We start from the raw sequence: 20,703 nt of genomic DNA on the forward strand, positions 1-20,703 counted from the left end.
AGCAGTGAATATACACATACACAGCAGTGCATATACAGAACACTGCACATACAGTATATATATACACAGCATATACTGTAGCTATACAAAGCAGTGTAGTTATGGTGCTGTGCTGGCAGTGGAGGGGTTAATGGGGTTCTTCTTTTTTGCAATAGAATATTTGAACGTAGCAGCAAAAAGATTTATTAGAAAAAATGAGAGTTCTTTTTTAGTCCTGACTGTCATGCGGAGACATGCAAGAGAGAGGGGGGAGGGAAAGAGAGAGAAAAGAGAGGGGGGTACACCATCCAAACCTGACTCTCCCCCCCCCCACACACACACACCCCAACTACCACCCCTTATCTCAAAGTGACGAACACATGTCATTTTATAAACAGAAAGCCAGAAGCACAGGCAGGATTATCAGGGAAAGAGGGAGGGGGTGAGAGGAGGGGGTGTAAGAGGAGAGTGCAGAAGAGAGAGTGACGGGGAGAACAAGAGAGAGGGAGAGAAGATGGAGAGAAAGGAGAGAAGAAAGAGTGTCGGGGTGGGAAAGGGAGAAGACAGGGAGAGACAGAAGAGCGATACGAGGAATGATGTGGAGAATGCAGAGATTAACAGGGGCGAAGAGGGGGATGAGGAGAGAAACAAGGGGTGGTGAGAAAGAAGAAGAGTAAAAGAGTGAGATGAAGAGAGTTGGAGAAACATGAAATAGAATGAGGGATAGAAAAAGATGAAAGAGAAAAATGGAAGTACAGAGATGTGAGAATTCAAAAGAGACCCAAGAACACAGCTCTATAACCTGTTCTATACCCTGACCCCAGGACACAGCCCTATAGCCAGACCCCAGGACACAGCCCTATAGCCAGACCCCAGGACACAGCCCTATAGCAAGACCCCAAGACACAGCCCTATAGCCAGACCCCAGGACACAGCCCTATAGCCAGACCCCAGGACACAGCCCTATAATCGGACCCCAGGACACCGCCCTATAACCGGACCCCTGGACACAGCCCTATAGCCAGACCCCAGGACACAGCCCTATAGCCAGACCCCAGGACACAGCCCTATAGCCAGACCCCAGGACACCGCCCTATTGCCTGACCCCAGGACACAGCCCTATAACCGGACCCCTGGACACGGCCCTATAGCCAGACCCCAGGACACAGCCCTATAGCCAGACCCCAGGACACCGCCCTATTGCCTGACCCCAGGACACAGCCCTATAACCGGACCCCTGGACACGGCCCTATAGCCAGACCCCAGGACACAGCCCTATAGCCAGACCCCAGGACACAGCCCTATAGCCAGACCCCAGGACACGGCCCTATTGCCTGACCCCAGGACTCAGCCCTATAACCAGACCCCAGGACACAGCCCTATAGCCAGACCCAGGACACGGCCCTATTGCCTGACCCCAGGACACAGCCCTATAACCGGACCCCGGGACACGGCCCTATTGCCTGACCCCAGGACACAGCCCTATTGCCTGACCCTAGGACATAGCCTTATAACTGGACCCCAGAACACAGCCCTATAATCAGACCCCAGGACACAGGCCTATAACTGGACCCCTGGACACAGCCCTATAGTCAGACCCCAGAATACAGCCCTATAGTCAGACCCCAGAACACAGTCCTATAGTCGGACCCCAGAACACAGTCCTATAGTCGGACCCCAGAACACAGCCCTATAGCCGGACCCCAGAACACAGCCCTATAGCCGGACCCCAGAACACAGCTCTATAGCTGGACCCCAGAACACCGCCCTATAACCGGACCCCAGAACACAGCCCTATAGCCGGACCCCAGAACACAGCCCTATAGCCGGACCCCAGAACACAGCCCTATAGCTGGACCCCAGAACACCGCCCTATAACCGGACCCCTGGACACAGCCCTACAGAAAATCACAGCCGTTTAGTGGGAAAGAAGAAAAATACGGTAGAAAAAAAACACATTTACGTGTGTACACACACGCGCACAGACAAAAACACACACACACACACACTCAAGCTGTAGCTGTTTTTTTCTCCACTAAAATTGTGACAGACGTTGAAAAGAAAAGCAGGGGGAGTGTGCACAGGAGAGAGAAGAATGAAATGCGGGAGAGAGCGCGAAAGAGGGAGGCATAAAGATGTGAGCGAGAGTGAGGAGGAGAACGGAAAAAGTCTGGGAGAGAAGAATAAAATGGAGAGAACTTAAGTGAGAGAGGGGGTGAGGGAGGGAGAGGGGGTGAGAGAGAGAGGGGCGAGAGAGAGAGGGGGGTGAGAGAGAGAGGGGCGAGAGAGAGAGGGGGAGGGGGTGAGAGGGGGAGGGAGAGAGAGGAGGCGGGGGAGATGGAGAGAGGGGGACTGAGAGGGGAGAGACTTGGCTGGTGCTGGGGGGGCAGGATAGAGTAAGGGGGTAGCAGGCACACTGGGGTGTAACAGTTGGAGATTCCTAGGCCTCTGTTAGCCAAGCAGCAAATTAAGGATCCCCGCCCTGGCACCCCTGCATGGTGAGACGCCTACACTAAGGGATGCCAACCTTGCACCTTGGGATTGTCACATCCCATCCCTGGCAACGGAGCGGTGCGGGCGGATTTTACCATGCAAGGGTGACAAAGGTATACAGTGCAGGGTCCCTCACCCTCCCCTCTCCCCTCCTGCACATCTAACAGGGACAAGGATGTGGAGCGACGCTCTGCAGGATCAACAGGGAAGAGAGAATGGAGCAATGCTCCGCAGGCCAAGGGATAATGTACATTGCAATGCAAAAAGGAGAGTGATGCTTTGCAGGTTTAAAAAGACAGCGGGAGGGATGGAGCGATGCTCTGCAGGTGTAACAAGAAAGTGAAGGGATGGAGCGATGCTCTGCAGGTGTAACAAGAAAGGGGAGGGATGAAGCGACGCTCGGCCAGTGTAATAAGAAAGCAGAGGGACGGAGCGACGCCCTGCAGGTGTAACAAGAAAGGAGAGAGATGGAGCAACACTGCAGGTGTAACGACATAAAGAATTGATGAATCGATGCTCTGCAGGCATAGCATGACAAGCGAGTGATGACGCAACGCTCTGCAGATGTAGCAAGACGCTTTGCAGATCTCTTGCAGAAAGGGGGTTAACAGAGTAATGCCCTGCAGGTCCCTACCAGGGAAGGAAGCGACGCTCTGCAAGTCTCTCGCAGGGAACGGGTAAAGAGAGCGATGCTCTGCATGAACCAGTCTCAGAGTGGAAGGGAAGGGATACCCTATGACGGGCATCCCCCTCCTTCCCCAATAAAAGCAGGATACGGATTGGGAGGAGGGGTGAAAGCGGTCCTCAGGTGCAGGTGGTGACCGCAGGGGTCAGCCCCATGGAGGGGGAGCAGGCAGCCTTATCCCCACCTTTCTTGTCCTTCTGCTTTAGGTGGATCTTGGCGTGCCGCTTCCTCTCATCGCTGCGTGCGAACTTGCGCCCGCAATATTCGCAGGCGAAGGGCTTCTCGCCCGTGTGGGTGCGGATGTGGGTTGTGAGGTGGTCGGAGCGGCTGAAGCTTCGCATGCAGATGCGGCACTGGAAGGGCTTGTGCCCCGTGTGGATGCGCAGGTGACGAGTCAGCTCATCAGAGCGTGAGAAGCGCCGGTCGCAGCCCTCGGCTGGGCAGGCGTGGGGCCGCTCGTGGAGTGGGGTCTTGCTGGGGCGGTTTGGATATTTCCTGGGGCGGATGGGTTTAAGGGCGAGAGGAGGTTGGTGGGTCATCCCCCCGAAGCTGGGCAGTACCTGCTTCTCTTTGAAAGCCTTGATGGTCTCCAGTGGGGTGATCGGAGGTGGATTGACCCGCATAGCATCCATGTTCTGAAAGGGCTTCTGGTCCACCACCGGCATCTCAGAGTTGTGATGGAACAGGTTGTAGTCTGGTATCATTGGGAAGACGCTGGAGTCCAAGCTCTGTTTAGTGGGTTGGTACTCCTGAGGGGTATATGGCGCCATGCCGCCCCCTTGGAAGCCCACCTGCTCATGGTACAGGTCTCCGCAGCTGGCGTAGGGTGGCAGGTTGTGGAACATTGACTCCACCTCGCCTTGGCTCTGTCCCATGATGCCACCACCCCCTCCACCACCTCCTCCAGCACTGGGTGCTTGGGAGGAGGGCACTCCGAGGATGCCAGCACTCATCAGGCTGATGATGTTTTCCTGGCACCAGTTGGAGGGCGAGTCAAAGGAGAACTTGCCCAGGTAAGTGACAGTCTTGTTGTTGCCCGGCTGGAAGGTGCCCGTGTAGGAGAGATCCTGCGAGTTCTTCTCACTGGTCAGGCCTAAGTCCATCACGTTATCTGGAGACGGATGGAGAGAGGTAATGAGTATATACTATCCATATAGTTATTGTTAATCACCTTAAAGGGTTCTACAGTGCTATTGATATAAAGCACTTAATATTTCAGACACATCAATGCTCTGTAGATTGGGGTCACTATTGAGATAAGAAAAGGGCAGTGGGAGGCAAAAAGTGATACTCCATCATTATACAGTGCAAGATATTCATTATAAGGAGGTGGAAGTGTATAGAGATACTCAGAATCATTATACAGTGCAGCATGTTCATTATGAGGAGTTGGAAGTGTATAGAGATACTCAGAATCATTATACAGTGCAGCATGTTCATTATTAAGGGGTAGAAGTGTATAGCGATACTCACCATCATTATACATTGCGGCGTGTTCATTATGAGAAGGTGGAAGTGTATAAAGATACTCATCATCACTATACAGTGCAAAATGTCTATCAGAGGCTGAAAAATGTATAGAAATACTTTTCACAATTATACAATGCAGCATGTGCATTATCGGGGTGGAAGTGTATAGAGATATTCAGTATAATTATACAGTGCAACATATCCATAATACCTGTAAGTGTATAGATACTCAGCACCACTATAAGCAGCTCCCTCCAGTCTCACTATGTACGTATCTCTCCAGCAGTCGAAGAGTTACTGAATTTTTACTTCTACACTTAAATGTGTCTCCCGCAGTCAGAAAAAAAACACAATTAATTCTGAATTTCAGAGGGAGCGGCAGACAGCAGCGTTACAGCCAGGGCAACAAGGCACCTGCAGATAGACTTAAGGTACTCCAACAGTGACAAGGTGCAGCCCCTCTCATATATTCGGAGGGCAGCCCTACTCCTGACTGCCTACTTGCTCTGGCAGACTGAGATATACACACTTTTATACAGACAGCGATATATACCCGTAGATACATACACACATACTCATCATACATGTACATACATATACAATATACTAATACACACATCTATATCTACATCTATATCTACATACACATACATCTATATATAATATAAAATAAGTATGGCTACATCAATAGACACACACACATACGTGGTGTATATTATCTTTGTATCACACAAAATGTGTGTGTGTGTGTGTGTATATACACACACATACACACACACACGCATATCATATTTAGCTGCTCTGTGTTATCTTGCATATAGAGCAGCTATATATGTGTGTGATATATGATGAATCCGGCCATGGTGAAGATCAAGTATTCCCCCCCAAAATATTGCCCTCCCCCCTCATCACACACATCTGTAGTTCCCTGGCCTAAGCGCACAGCCCGGCTGCACAAGAAGAGGGGGATCTGCACCTGACAGGTGGTGTAAGAGAGAGAGCTGAGGCTCCCCAAAATCATTAACCCTTGTGCTGCCACAGGGGCCAGCAATGCATATGCACAAATGGGTTAAAGATGGAATTTCCTTCCCCCCACCCCCGCCTTTACACCTACTCACCCCCGTCACATGCTAACCCCCCCCCCCCCTCCCCCCTCCCGCCCCCCAAACTGTGAGCTGTCACCAGCTGCCCCCACACGTGTCACCTCCCAGCTCAGCCGCCTGCCTCCCCCACACCGAGCCGGGAGCTCCCCCACCCCCGCAGCCATATTTAAAACTCCCCTCCCCCGTGATGTGACGCTGGGAGCGTCTGTAGAGGGGAACTAAGCAGTTGTCACTGCAATGAGGCACCCAGGAGCTGGGTTACCCTCAGGTGATATGACACGGAGGGGACATGTAGGGAGAATGGCCCTGGCAATAAGGCACTCCGGTGATATGGCCCAGGCGGGATGTACAGTGTCATTGAACAATAAGGCACTCAGAAGTTGGGCAACCCATATGTAAAAGGACACAAAAGGGACGTAAAGTATAATTGTCAATGGCAAAAAGGCACTCAGGAGATGGGTTGTCCTTGTATAAAAGGAAATAGAGAGGACACACTGTAATGGCCAGTGCAATATGGCACTCAGAAGATCGTATACAGGTGTCACGGCCAGGTAATAAGGCACTCAGTAGTTTGGTCACCCACATGTAAGATCACTGGTTGGGCAATAAGGAATTCAGGAGTTGGGTTACTATTAAGGTAGCAGAACGCAAACTGTGAGTGCCTTATTGCTGCCAGCAATCATAGCACAGTGCCCCGAACTTAACTGTCTCCTAACTCCCTCAGTGCCAAGAGGCCAGCAACGCACGGCTGGGCAATGTAATATAATGCTGGGCTGTCTAACAACATGCAGAGCCAAATAGTATGCAGAGCCATGCAATGACAAGCAGAGAGGTGTAACAACATGCAGAGCCAAATAGTATGCAGAGCCATGCAATGACAAGCAGAGAGGTGTAACAACATGCAGAGCCAAATAGTATGCAGAGCCATGCAATGACAAGCAGAGAGGTGTAACAACATGCAGAGCCAAATAGTATGCAGAGCCATGCAATGACAAGCAGAGAGGTGTAACAACATGCAGAGCCAAATAGTATGCAGAGCCATGCAATGACAAGCAGAGAGGTGTAACAACATGCAAATGAATATATTACCCTGCAGAGCAATATAATAACATTCACAGCCAGAGCGCAGAGCAATGCAATAGGAAGCAGAGCAATGCAATAGGAAGCAGAGCCATGTAATAGCCAGCAGAGCAATGTAATAACAAGCAGAGCAATGCAATAGGAAGCAGAGCAATGCAATAGGAAGCAGAGCCATGTAATAGCCAGCAGAGCAATGTAATAACAAGCAGAGCAATGCAATAGGAAGCAGAGCAATGCAATAGGAAGCAGAGCCATGTAATAGCCAGCAGAGCAATGTAATAACAAGCAGAGCAATGCAATAGGAAGCAGAGCAATGTAATAACAAGCAAAGCAATGCAATAGGAAGCAGAGCAATGTAATAGCCAGCAGAGCAATGTAATAGCCAGCAGAGCAATGCAATAGGAAGCAGGCAATGTAATAGCCAGCAGAGCAATGTAATAACAAGCAGAGCAATGTGTTGTTGGCCCCTCTGGAAGGAAAGGCGTCTTGAGAATAGGTGACAGTCTACTGCCCCCTCCACTCCTAAAAGCCCACACACCCTTTAGGACAGTACCCATTGATCCCTGTTACACACATACACACACACCCCCCCCTCTGTCTCTACTGCCATCCTCTTCCTTAATACCTCCCACATTGTGCCCTCTTAACGCCGCTTCAGGTTGTCCGTGGACAATGTCTATTGCCCACTCCAAAAAGCCCCACACCCTCAGGAGGAGGCTTGCTGCGCCTCTCTCACTCTAAAAGCCCCACACCTTGTCATTATTGCCCCTCTCCCACCCTAAAAGTCATACGTCCAATCTCAACAGTATCCACTGCACCTCGTCCACCCTAAAAGCACCACACACCGTGACTTTTGCCCCTCCCTTACCCTAAAAGCACCACACACCGTGACTTTTGCCCCTCCCTTACCCTAAAAGCACCACTCAACTGTGTCTACTGCCCCTCTCTAAATAGACCTACACCTCACAAAAAGGGCTATGAACCCCCACAGTAATTTTGCCCCCACTCACCTGCAGTCATGGCCGGGTAGTGCTGCTCGTTGCCCGCCCCGGAGTAGATGCCCAGAGATCCGGGCAGGTCCTGTCCATCCTCGGGGTAGAGGGGATCCGGTAAGAGGGAGCTCATATTCACAGGGAGTTTATCCAACAGCTTTCCGGTCATAGCACCGGCCAGGGGGGCAAGGTGCAGGGCTGCAATACAACTACCCCCACCCCACTCCAGTGAGGGGCAGGAAGCTCAAGAAGAGAGATTCCAAATCTGCCTCTAGTAACCAGATCTGCCCCAATGATGGTTGATTGGCTCCAGAGGTCCTTGTGTATCTACCCCCAGGGTGGGAAAGAGGGAGAGGGGTATTAATGTTGCCCCATGGCTGGGGTGTTAATGGAGGAGGATGTCAGATTTGTATCCATGAAAGGGGCTTAGTTGCTGCCTCAGTGCTTGCATTGGGTATCAGGTCTGCCCCCGTGGAGGGTACTAAGTCCCAGAGTGTGGGAGACAGTGGGCATTAGATTTTAAGGGTAGGATGATGTTTGGGATGGATCAGTAAGGGTAATAATAAACCTGCCCCAGAAGATGGATGGGGTGTAAAAGCTAAGGCAGATGTGATAAAAATGGGGTTCAATGGAGGGGCAAGTATAGTTGGTAGATCTTAAGATGGGGGTATTATATAAATGTGCAAGGGGCATGTAGCTGGGATGGAGATGGCAGGAGTATTAGATCTGCCTCAGACAGGGGGCACATGGGTGGATGGAGAAGGGTGGGGTGATAAGAGTGGCAGGTGGGTGGAGATGGGTGTGGGTATTGGATCTGCCCCAGGGGTGAATAATGGAGGTGGATGGGAGGGTTGTTGTTTCTGCCCCCGGGGGTAGGTGGGGGGAGGGGGGTATCTTTCCTCTCCTCTCTCTGGCTCTCGATGCTCCTGCCCGGGGACTCCGGCTCCTTTTATCTCCGCCTGGGGAAGCTCCAGTGACGTAACTGCCCAAATAAGGACACACACAAGCCCGTGACGTCCCAATGGAACCTCCTCATAATGGAACATTAGAGAGAAAGCAGGAAGCGGACGGTAGCCTGGGACCACCGCACTGTGTGTGCATATATATATATAGATCTAGATATCTTACATCTATATAGGTAGATAGATATACATACACACACAGCGATATATATACAGATATATATAGTTCTATTCATACAGATCTATATATGTATATATACATACAGTATGTGTGCATACACATACATTTTTTCAGATTCTTATAAATATGTGTGTGTGTGTGTGTGTGTGTGTGTGTGTATATATGTGTATATATATATATATATATATATATATATATATATATATATATATATATATATATATAAAAATAAATAAAAGGAGCATGCTGCTGGTGAAAATATTGGCCATACATATGTGAAAAAACAGAAAGTGAATCCCTGTGCTCCTCCCATTGGGCTAGCAATAAATTGGGAAATAAATATGCATAGTGATACCTAAGGGCTGCGATTATACCAAAAAACGCCAGTGGTGTCTCCCGTAGCGACACCGCGCGGCGCAAAAACTAATTTAAAAAAATCATCAACTGTCTCCCCAAGCGGGGAGACAGTTGAATTTGGTATAAGCAGTTATCACGTTTGTATGACACTTGTTTTTTGCACCGCGCGGTGTCGCTATGGGAGATGTCACGGGCGTTTTTTGGTATAATCGCAGCCTAAGTCTGTAAGATAAAGGAGACTTTTGGTTGCATCTTTTGATCAAATAATGACAAGCCTGCTAACCAACGTCAAGCAGGTCCCTATGCTAAATGTATTTTTATGTATATATATATATCTGTGTGATAATGGGGAAAGACAGGGTTGCAGACCCGTCCAAGACATGCAAATGAGCATACAGTAATATTTCCATTTGCTATATATATATATATATATATATATATATATATATATATATATATATATATATATATATATATATATATATATTACTTGTGAGCACATTCACATGTCTTAGACAGGTCTGCAACCATGCTTTTCCCCATCATCACCTAGCATACAGTGCTTCCACTGCAGCAAGGGATTCTGGGATGACATGCAAATGAGCACACTGCCTCCTTTTGTCTCAAGTCCACATTACATGGAAAACCCTTAAGCCAATGCATGCTGCTTTAAACACAGCTTTTAAACATAGCCTGGGATGAGATGCAAAGCCAATAAACTCACTCACAGACAGACTGTTTCAACCTTGTGGGTCTCGTCAGTGTGAGGTTGGTTGTACTGGCTTTGCAACTTGAGACACGAGTAGGTCTTCACCACACATTATTTAAGTTATGGTGAGTTAAAAGGTGACTAAAAACCCTCCACCGTATAGCATATAGCATATAAAAATAGTACTTGTGAGCACATTCACATGTCTTAGGGCCGTTCTATACTGTGTGCGGCCGAACACGAGCGCGTGCCTGTGCGGATAATATTGTACATACATACACACACACACACCCACACACATTCATACACACATACACACAAATACTTATATTTTCAGCGGCGGTAGCAGCGCAAATTCATTCTTTTTCTCATCTTCCCCCCTGTCGGCCGGTTCCACTCTCCCTGCCGTGCGCGCGGCACCATTATAGAATGGCTGACTAACCTCTGGCAACTAAAACTACCGGCCTCAGACAGGTCTGCAAACCTGCTTTTCACCATTATCACCTAGCATACAGTGCTTCCACTGCAGCAAGGGATTCTGGGAAATATATATCACTTGTGTGTGTGTGTGTGTGTGTGTGTATATATATATTTATATATATATATATATATATATATATATATATATAGTAGATGGTGCAGAACAATAGGCACTCCGTCTGGTTGAAACAATGTGGGTGCAAATCCTGTATGGTATAGAATAGGCAATACGATACAGTTTGAAGACGAATATCAGAGGCAGCACTCCAGGTAAGTGCTCAAAAGAAATTTGTTTTAACAAGACATCTTATCCAACGGTTCGGTCCTCGTGCGGGACCTTTCTCATCACCTTGATATATATATACAGAAAGTACACCATCTTTGAATGTTATGGTTTTACATATCAGGACATAATAACAATCATCTGTTCCTTAGCAGGTAAATACAACCTCAGATGAACAATAACACATGACATATTACACAGTGTCATGATTTATTTAACAAAAATAAAGCCAAAATGGAGAAGCCATGTGTGACAAACTAAGTCCACCTTATGATTCAATAGCTTGTAGAACCACCTTTAGCAGCAATAACTTGAAGTAATCATTTTCTGTCTGACTTTCAGTCTCTCACATCGTTGTGGAGGAATTTTGGCCCACTCTTCTTTACAACGTTGCTTCAGTTCATTGAGGTTTGTGGGCATTTGTTTATGCACAGCTCTCTTAAGGTCCAGCCAAAGCATTTCAATCGGGTTGAGGTCTGGTCTTTGACTGGGCCATTGCAACACCTGATTCTTTTCTCTGCTCAAGGTGACCCTGTGAGTTCTGACAGAGGCAGCAAGGAGGAGGGTAGTGTCCAGGGAGCTGTCAGCTTCCTGGACTGGGCCAGACTGTGCCCCCTTAAGCCCAGATAGCCCCTACACAGTGAGCGGAGTATTGTAGGGAAGGCCCCCAGGTAGGGACCTTCCATTAGAGCGACAGCAGCACTACTACACTGGTGGACGGACATCTACGTGGCGGGTGGCAGCCTGGGACCAGAGCTGCACGTTGCAGCATATAAGAGGGATCCTCCAGATGGAGATTGCACCACGGACCGCGCCCTGGATAAGGTGTGAGGGGAGTTGTGTTGGAGGCCCCGCTGCATTGGCACTGATCCAGCATCCTCCTCTCATTATTCCCTGGTCTGGTCTGTGACCAGGAAGGTACCAACATGCACCTACACATCACAGGGGGGTATCCCTACTTCACACTTGGGTGGGACTGCTTGTGCAGACACCTGGGTGGGGTTATAGGTGCCCAAGGCACCCTCAGTACTTTGGGGAAATCACTCAGGGTGTTGCATTATTGCATTATATTATTGGTGTATTGCATTGAGTGCGATATATGCTATACACTGTTACAGTAAAGACGAGTTATATATACAGTTGTGTGAAAAAGAAAGTACACCCTCTTTGGATTCTATGGTTTTACATATCAGGACACAATGACAATCATCTGTTCCTTAGCAGGTCTAAAAATTAGGTAAATACAACCTCAGATGAACAACAACACATGACATATTACACCGTGTCATCATTTATTTAACGAAAATAAAGCCAAAATGGAGAAGCCATGTGTGAAAAACCAAGTACACCTTATCATTCAATAGCTTGTAGAACCACCTTTAGCAGCAGTAACTTGAAGTAATTGTTTTCTGTATGACTTAATCAGTCTCTCACATCGTTGTGGAGGAATTTTGGCCCACTCTTCTTTACAATGTTGCTTCAGTTCATTGAGGTTTGTGGGCATTTGTTTATGCACAGCTCTCTTAAGGTCCAGACACAGCATTTCAATCGGGTTGAGGTCTAGACTTTGACTGGGCCATTGCAACACCTTGATTCTTTTCTTTTTCAGCCATTCTGTTGTAGATTTGCTTGTGTGCTTGGGATAATTGTCCTGTTGCATGACCCAATTTTGGCCAAGCTTTAGCTGTCAGACAGATGGCCTCACATTTGACTCTAGAATACTTTGGTATACAGAGGAGTTCATGGTCGACTCAATGACTGCAAGGTTCCCAGGTCCTGGGGCTGCAAAACAAGCCCAAATCATCACCCCTCCACCACCGTGCTTGACAGTTGGTATGAGGTGTTTGTGCTGATATGCTGTGTTTGGTTTTCGACAAACGTGGCGCTGTGCATTATTTCCAAATATCTCCACTTTGGTCACATCTGTCCAAAGGACATTGTTCCAGAAGTCTTGTGGTTGGTTCAGATGCAACTTTGCAAACCTAAGCCGTGCTGCCATGTTCTTTTTAGAGAGAAGAGGCTTTCTCCTGGCAACCCTTCCAAACAAACTATATTTGTTCAGTCTTTTTCTAATTGTACTGTCATGAACTTTAACATTTAACATGCTAACTGAGGCCTGTAGAGTCTGAGATGTAACTCTTGGGTTTTGTGCAATTTCTCTGAGCATTGCACGGTCTGACCTTGGGGTGAATTTGCTGGGACGTCCACTCCTGGGAAGATTGGCAACTGTCTTAAGTTTTTTCCACTTTTGAATAATCTTTCTCACTGTAGAATGATGGCCTTTAAATTGTTTGGAAATGGCCTTATAACCCTTTCCAGATAGATGGGCAGCAACAATTGCTTCTCTAACATCATTGCTGATGTCTTTCCTCCTTGGCATTGTGTTAACACAGCTGAATGCTCCAGACCAGCAAACTGCTAAAACTTCGGCTTTTATAGAGGTGGTCACACTTGCTGATGATCAATTAATTAAGGGCATTTGATTAGCAGCACCTGTCTGCTACTTAGCATCTTAATTCCTATGGAAGCAGTAAGGGTGTACTTAGTTTTTCGCACATGGCTTCTCCATTTTGGCTTTATTTTTGTTAAATAAATCATGACACGGTGTAATATGTCATGTGTTGTTGTACATCTGAGGTTGTATTTACCTAATTTTAAGACCTGCTAAGGAACAGATGATTGTTAAAACCATAGAATTCAAAGAGGGTGTACCTTCTTTTTCACACCACGGCATATATGTGTGTGAGTGATTTGACTGGCTTTGCATCTAATCCCATGCTGTGCTTAAAAGCTGTGCGAACAGCAGAGCATTTGCTTATATGGGTTCCATGTAAAAATGGATATCAGTCAAAAGGTGACACATTTTGTGCTCATTTGCTTGTCATTTCCCAGAATCCCTTGCTGCAGTGGAAGCACTGTATTCTAGACGATAATGGTTAAATGGCAGTGTTGCAGACCTGTCTAAGGCCGAGTCCGCAGGGGAGGCCGCACTGAGCCGTGCAGACGCTCCGAGCTGAGCCCCTGCATCCTCCATGAGGATGTCTTTAGAGGGGGCTCACGCGAGCGTCCGCAGGCGTGCTGAGGTGCTGGATTTTTCAGCCGACAGCCAAGCTGTTTTTCAGAGCACTGTCGGCTGAAAACATCCAATCAGCGCGGAGCAGCGTCAATGTTACGGCGCCGTGACGTCGGCGCCGTGACGTTGACGTCAGTGCGTCGCGGGCGATTGGCCCAGCGACGTCACTGCCCCGCCTCCCTCAGTCTCCCCCCGCATCCCGATCGCGCCCGCTGGCTCGCCTGCATGGGCATGAAATCGCGCAGATTTTAGCAGGCGAGCCTCAGCGTCAGCGCGCCTCAGCACTGCTACCCCCTCTATGGACTCAGCCTAAGACATGTGAATGTGCTCACAAGTGATATTCTTTATTGGCGATAGATAGATAGATAGATAGATAGATAGATAGATAGATAGATAGATAGATAGATAGATAGATGTAGAAGTATCTGTACCGTGTTAGCCGAGCTTAATAATCAAAAATGAATAGACGATACCGTTCTCTGACTAACGAAATGCTTTTATTTGTGCGAGCTTTCGAGATCTCTGATCTCTTCTTCCGGCGATGTTACAATGTATCCATTCCAAGATGCACAGTTTTTAAGTAAAATCCTCTCTTGCTTTATCCATTGTAACATCGCCGGAAGAAGAGATCAGAGATCTCAAAAGCTCGCACAAATAAAAGCATTTTGTTAGCCACAGAACGGTATAGTTAGGGTTGCCAAGTGTCCGGTTTTCAACCGGACAGGCCGGTAATTCTGGTGCCTGTCTGGTATAAAATCGGAGGTAATACCGGACACATATGTGTCCGGTATTACTATTTTTGTGGCGGTCGGATTCGGCGGCAAGCGCGAGGGCGGCGTAATGGAAAGCGCGGCTGGAAGTGCTGGCCTGGTGCTGAGACTGAAGGCGAGAGGGGGGGGTGGGCGCGGACGGTGGCCAGGCGCAGTCAGGAGCACTCACGTGCAGCCTGTCCCTGATTGGAGGAGCGGACGGCAAATTAGAGGACAGCGGGGACGGAGCCCACACCCCAGCGGCCCCGAGAAGTCTGCGTCCTGCCTGGAAATTAGGTAAGAACACAATTTGGGGGATGGGGGGTCAGGATGAGCTGTGGTGATGGTGGGGGGCCAAGATGGGCTGTGGTGATGATGGGTGGCCAGGATGAGCTGTGGTGATGGGGGGCCAGGATGAGCTGTGGTGATGGGGGCCAGGATGAGCTGTGGTGATGGGGGCCAGGATGAGCTGTGGTGATGATGGGTGGCCAGGATGAGCTGTGGTGATGGGGGCCAGGATGAGCTGTGGTGATGGTGGGGGGCCAAGATGGGCTGTGGTGATGATGGGTGGCCAGGATGAGCTGTGGTGATGGGGGGCCAGGATGAGCTGTGGTGATGATGGGGGGCCAGGATGAGCTGTGGTGATGATGGGGGGCCAGGATGAGCTGTGGTGATGGGGGGCCAGGATGAGCTGTGGTGATGATGGGGGGCCAGGATGATCTGTGGTGATGATGGGGGGCCAGGATGAGCTGTGGTGATGATGGGTGGCCAGGATGAGCTGTGGTGATGGGGGCCAGGATGAGCTGTGGTGATGGTGGGGGGCCAAGATGGGCTGTGGTGATGATGGGTGGCCAGGATGAGCTGTGGTGATGGGGGGCCAGGATGAGCTGTGGTGATGATGGGGGGCCAGGATGAGCTGTGGTGATGATGGGTGGCCAGGATGAGCTGTGGTGATGATGGGGGGCCAGGATGAGCTGTGGTGATGGTGGGGGGTCAGGATGAGCTGTGGTGATGGTGGGGGGTCAGGATGAGCTGTGGTGATGATGGGGGGCCAGGATGAGCTGTGGTGATGATGGGGGGCCAGGATGAGCTGTGGTGATGGTGGGGGGTCAGGATGAGCTGTGGTGATGATGTGGGGCCAGGATGAGCTGTGGTGATGATGGGGGGCCAGGATGAGCTATGGTGATGATGGGGGGCCAGGATGAGCAGTGGTGATGGTGGGGGGCCAGGATGAGCTGTGGTGATGATGGGGGGCCAGGATGAGCTGTGGTGATGGGGGGCCAGGATGAGCTGTGGTGATGGGGGGCCAGGATGAGCTGTGGTAATGGTGGGTGGCCAGGATGAGCTGTGGTGATGATGGGGGGCCAGGATGAGCTGTGGTGATCATGGGGGGCCAGGATGAGCTGTGGTGATGATGGGGGGCCCAGGATGAGCTGTGGTGATGGTGGGGGCCCAGGATGAGCTGTGGTGATGATGGGGGGCCAGGATGAGCTGTGGTGATGATGGGGGGCCAGGATGAGCTGTGGTGATGGTGGGGGGCCAGGATGAGCTGTGGTGATGATGGGGGGTCAGGATGAGCTGTGGTGATGATGGGGGGTCAGGATGAGCTGTGGTGATGTTGGGGGCCCAGGATGAGCTGTGGTGATGGTGGGGGGCCAGGATCGGCTGTGGTGATGGTGCGGGGCCAGGATGAGCTGTGGTGATGGGGGCCCAGGATGAGCTGTGGTGATGGGGGGCCAGGATGAGCTGTGGTGATGGTGGGGGGCCAGGATGGACTGTGGTGATGGTGGGGGGCCAGGATGAGCTGTGGTGATGATGGGGGGCCAGGATGAGCTGTGGTGATGGTGGGGGGCCAGGATGAGCTGTGGTGATGGTGGGGGGCCAGGATGAGCTGTGGTGATGATGGGGGGCCAGGATGAGCTGTGGTGATGATGGGGGGCCAGGATGAGCTGTGGTGATGGTGGGGGGGCCAGGGTCAGCTGTGGTGATGATGGGGGGAGGTGGGGGTATTTTTAAAATGTATTAGGGAGGTGGGGGTATTTTTTAAATGTATTCGGGGGTGTGGGGGTATTTTTTATATGTATTCGGGGGGGCGTGGGGGTATTTTTTTAAATATGTATTCGAGTGGCGTGGGGGTATTTTTTATATGTGTTCGGGTGGCGTGGGGGTCAACTATTGTGTCCAGTATTTTTGGACAAACCATCTGGCAACCCTAGGTATAGTCTATTCATTTTTGATTTATAACGACATATAGCCATATCCTCCGACTGTCACTATTTAGCTGATAATACACAATATGAGTTTTGGTCTTATAAGACCTGCTATACCTACAGTATTACACAGAAAGTTTTGTGTTGGAAGCTCCACAGTTTTGGAGACTGTCAGGTACATCCTTGAAGTGTCTCTATCAGTCCTAACTATGTTTATGTGCAAAATGTTGGAGGGTCTCATATCTACATATATTTATAGATTGTAAATTCCTTGGGGCAGAGCCCTACTTACCTATTATACCAATGTAAGTTAATGTTAGATATGTTATTGTTATTATCTTCTGACCCCATGTTGGCACGTTATAAATGAATGATAACAGTATGCATAAACAAATACACACACACACACACACGGGGCATTTTGGATTAATACAGGACACTGTGTGCAGTGAGATTAGGATAGGATGCAGGGTGGAGGAGAGCTGCGGTTAGGGGCCCCTGGATGCCCCAGTACAAGGAGTGGTACTGCTCCCACATGGGGGGGAATTATTCCCTGATGCCCCAGTGCAGAGATACAAACAGTGTCTGCACGTGGGATGTTGTGGGCGGAGCCAGGGCGGTTGTAAATGGAAGACATCGGGGACGTCACGCCACACCCACCTCCTAATAGGGCAGCCATATCCGGCTCATTTGCATAAAGACCACGAGTGGAAAGGGAGAATCCCGAGGCCTTTAAAGTGTCCCGTGACGTCACCGGCCACAGAGACAGCGACTGCAGCGAGACAGCGAGACAGCCAGCACTGAGGGTGCAGAGCGATAGCCAGAGAGACAGAAAAGTCTGCAGAGAGACAGTCCGACTGCAGAGACAACCAGGGACACTAAGTTCAAACAAAGGCACAGAATGAAGTCAGAGAGGGACAGCCAGAGAAACTGTGAGACTATAGAAGTAGGGAGACGGTCAGTCACAGAGACTGAAGTCAGATAGACTGTCACAGACACTGACTGGGGAGAGCAGACAGAGGGCGCTGATAGTGAGACTGTAACACATACAGAGATAGTGAAGAGACCGGTATATAGAGGACAATCAGAGAGACAGCCTGAGGTAGGAAGATTGCCTGGTAGATAACCTAAAAAGACTGACTGCCAGAGACATCTTGCAAAACAGTCAGAGTGAAAAGTGCCAGAGATATCAGATCACACAAAACTCAACATCCTTAATGCTGCACTGTATAAGGATGCTGAGTATCTCTATACACTTCCACTCCCCTGATAATGAATATGCTGCACTGTATAATTATGTAGAGTATCTCCATACACTTCCACCTTCTGATAATGAACATCCTGCACTGTATAAGGATGCTGAGTATCTCTATACACTTCCAGTCCCTGATAATGAATATGCTGCACTGTATAATGGTGTTGAGTATCTCAATACATTTCTACCTCGATATTAAATCTGCTGCACTCTATAATGATGACGAGATTCTCTATACACTTCCACCCCGATAATGAACACAGTATAATGATCCTGAATATCTATACACTTCCACCCAGTGGGGGATTTAAAAATCTGTCGCCCATAGGCACTTACCTTGGGGCTGCCTCCTTCATGCCGCCCCTTCAGCATCGCGGCTTCAAATGACGTTGTGACGCTACGTTTCCATGGCAACGTGTCGCCACATGACGTGATGCTGAAGGAAGTCAGCACGAAGGAGGTAAGAACTTTACAGAGGCCCCACACCTCTCTCGGCAATCAGTGGCGAAGAGAGCGGGGGCTCTGTATATGGTCTAGGACGTTTGGACACGAAACCAAAACGCCACCAGGACATTTTGCCACGATGTCCACCCTGCACCTGATACTGGAAGCCAGGTCTGATAAGTGCAGGTTTAAATGTCCCACCTAGTACAGCTACACTGCCTAGACCTGCTGCTCCGTCTTTAAATGTCCTGTGCGGGACATTTAAACATGCACTTAGCAAGACCTGGCTTGTCCAGCGGCCGAGCTGCCCTGTGGCGATGTGTCGGGGCGGCGGAACGCCACTGGCGTTTTGGTCACGGCCAAACATTCTCTGTATAGGGAGGAAAAAGAGAACATTTTGCCGCCCCGGACCTAATGGTAAATCCGCCACTGCTTCCAACCCCTGATAATGAACACACTGTATAATATATATATACAGGAAAAAAAGGGGGGATACGAGCACCGCGGAAATGACACTCTGGCTAGGGCAAGTGCAAAAAAGTGAAAAAAAGCTTTATTGGTGGCTTAACAATGCCATTAAAATTACATGTTCACCGTCCTCTGACGCGTTTCGTTCCCCAACGGGAACTTTATCACAAGAGTATTGAATACTCGTATCCCCCCTTTTTTTCCTGTTACCTCTCTACCGGGACGGATGCACGCAAAGGAGCGGAGCTGTTCTCTGTCGCCGATACACACAGGACACGGAAGCAGTAGTTAATACATCCGGGGGTCACAGGTCGCCGTGTACCGCGAGGGTTACAAGGAAAAGACCGCCAGTGGAGGACAGGATCCCCGGATAGAACGCAGCTGTACGGAGTGCTGCAGGACATCGCAGACCACGGAATACAGAGAGGCCCACCAGAGAAGGGGACCACCGGTTGGATACACGCTCACCGGTCAGGTTAGGACGGCTTCACGTCCGTGTGTGGGTTATTAACCCATTGCGACAGACTTACTGCCTACTGCTTTATTATTCATTCCGTGTACCTCAGGTGACAGAGTACTCCGCTTGTTAAATATTAAGAAATATCTTAAGACTTTCAGATTACCAGCAAGGTTTTCTTTAGAGCACCCCAATTAGGGTTAATCCCCTTACTCACCCACTAATATATATATACAGTTGTGTGAAAAAGAAAGTACACCCGCTTTGAATTCTATGGTTTTACATTTTAGGACATAATAACAATCATCTGTTCCTTAGCAGGTCTTAAAATTAGGTAAATACAACCTCAGATGAACAACAACACATGACATATTACACAGTGTCATGATTTATTTAACAAAAATAAAGCCAAAATGGAGAAGCTATGTGTGAAAAACTAAGTAACACCCTTACTGCTTCCACAGGAATTAAGATGCTAAGTAGAAGACAGGTGCTGCTAATCAAATGCCCTTGATTCATTGATCATCAGCAAGTGTGACCATCTCTATAAATGCCGAAGTTTTAGGAGTTTGCTGGTCTGGAGCATTCAGGTGTGTTAACACAATGCCAAGGAGGAAAGACACACCGGCAATGATCTTAGAGAAGCAATTGTTGCTGCCCATCAATCTGGGAAGGGTTATAAGGCCATTTCCAACAATTCAAAGTTCATCATTCTACAGTGAGAAAGATTATTCAAAAGTGGAACACATTCAAGACAGTTGTCAATCTTCCCAGGAGTAGACGTCCCAGCAAATTCACCCAAGGTCAGAATCAAGGTGTTGCAATGGCCCAGTCAAAGTCCAGACCTCAACCCGATTGAAATGCTGTGGCTGGAACTTGAGAGCTGTGCATAAACAAATGCCCACAAACCTCAATGAACTGAAGCAACGTTGTAAATAAGTGGGCCAAAATTCCTCCACAACGATGTGAGAGACTGATAAAGTCATACAGAAAACGATTACTTCAAGTTATTGCTGCTAAAAGGTGGTTCTACAAGCTATTGAATCATAATACTTAGTTTTTCACACATGGCTTCTCCATTTTGGCTTTATTTTTGTTAAATAAATCATGACTCAGTGTAATATGTCATGTGTTGTTGTTCATCTGAGGATGTTTTTACCTAATTTTAAGACCTGCTAAGGATTGTTATTATGTCCTGATATGTAAAACCATAGAGATATATTCTCTCTCTCTCTCTCTCTCTCTCTCTCTCTCTCTCTCTCTTCTCCTCTCT

General features: G+C 48.7%; 2 protein-coding genes across 3 annotated transcripts in view; both read right to left on the bottom strand.

Annotated features, from left to right (window-relative positions):
• Positions 1-20,703, bottom strand: part of LOC142495691 (ankyrin-1-like) — a 538,760-nt gene that overhangs the window by 97,327 nt on the left and 420,730 nt on the right. The gene's annotated exons all lie outside the window — the stretch shown is intronic.
• EGR3 (early growth response 3) lies at positions 2,205-8,706 on the bottom strand. Its single transcript, XM_075601475.1, has 2 exons — positions 7,821-8,706; positions 2,205-4,268 (listed from the first exon to the last, which is right to left on the bottom strand). The coding sequence occupies exons 1-2, from the start codon at positions 7,969-7,971 to the stop codon at positions 3,277-3,279; spliced, it is 1,143 nt and encodes a 380-aa protein (XP_075457590.1). The 5' UTR covers positions 7,972-8,706; the 3' UTR covers positions 2,205-3,276.

The sequence above is a fragment of the Ascaphus truei genome, chromosome 5 (assembly GCF_040206685.1).
Source record: "Ascaphus truei isolate aAscTru1 chromosome 5, aAscTru1.hap1, whole genome shotgun sequence".
Classification (NCBI taxonomy): domain Eukaryota; kingdom Metazoa; phylum Chordata; class Amphibia; order Anura; family Ascaphidae; genus Ascaphus; species Ascaphus truei.

What these genes read in the sequence shown, in the direction of transcription:
- EGR3 (XM_075601475.1), bottom strand. Translation starts at nt 7,971, where the DNA reads ATGACCGGAAAGCTGTTGGATAAACTCCCTGTGAATATGAGCTCCCTC. An exon ending in CTACCCGGCCATGACTGCAG is followed by an intron (nt 4,269 to 7,820) that starts GTGAGTGGGGGC and finishes ATCCGTCTCCAG; the next exon opens with ATAACGTGATGGACTTAGGC.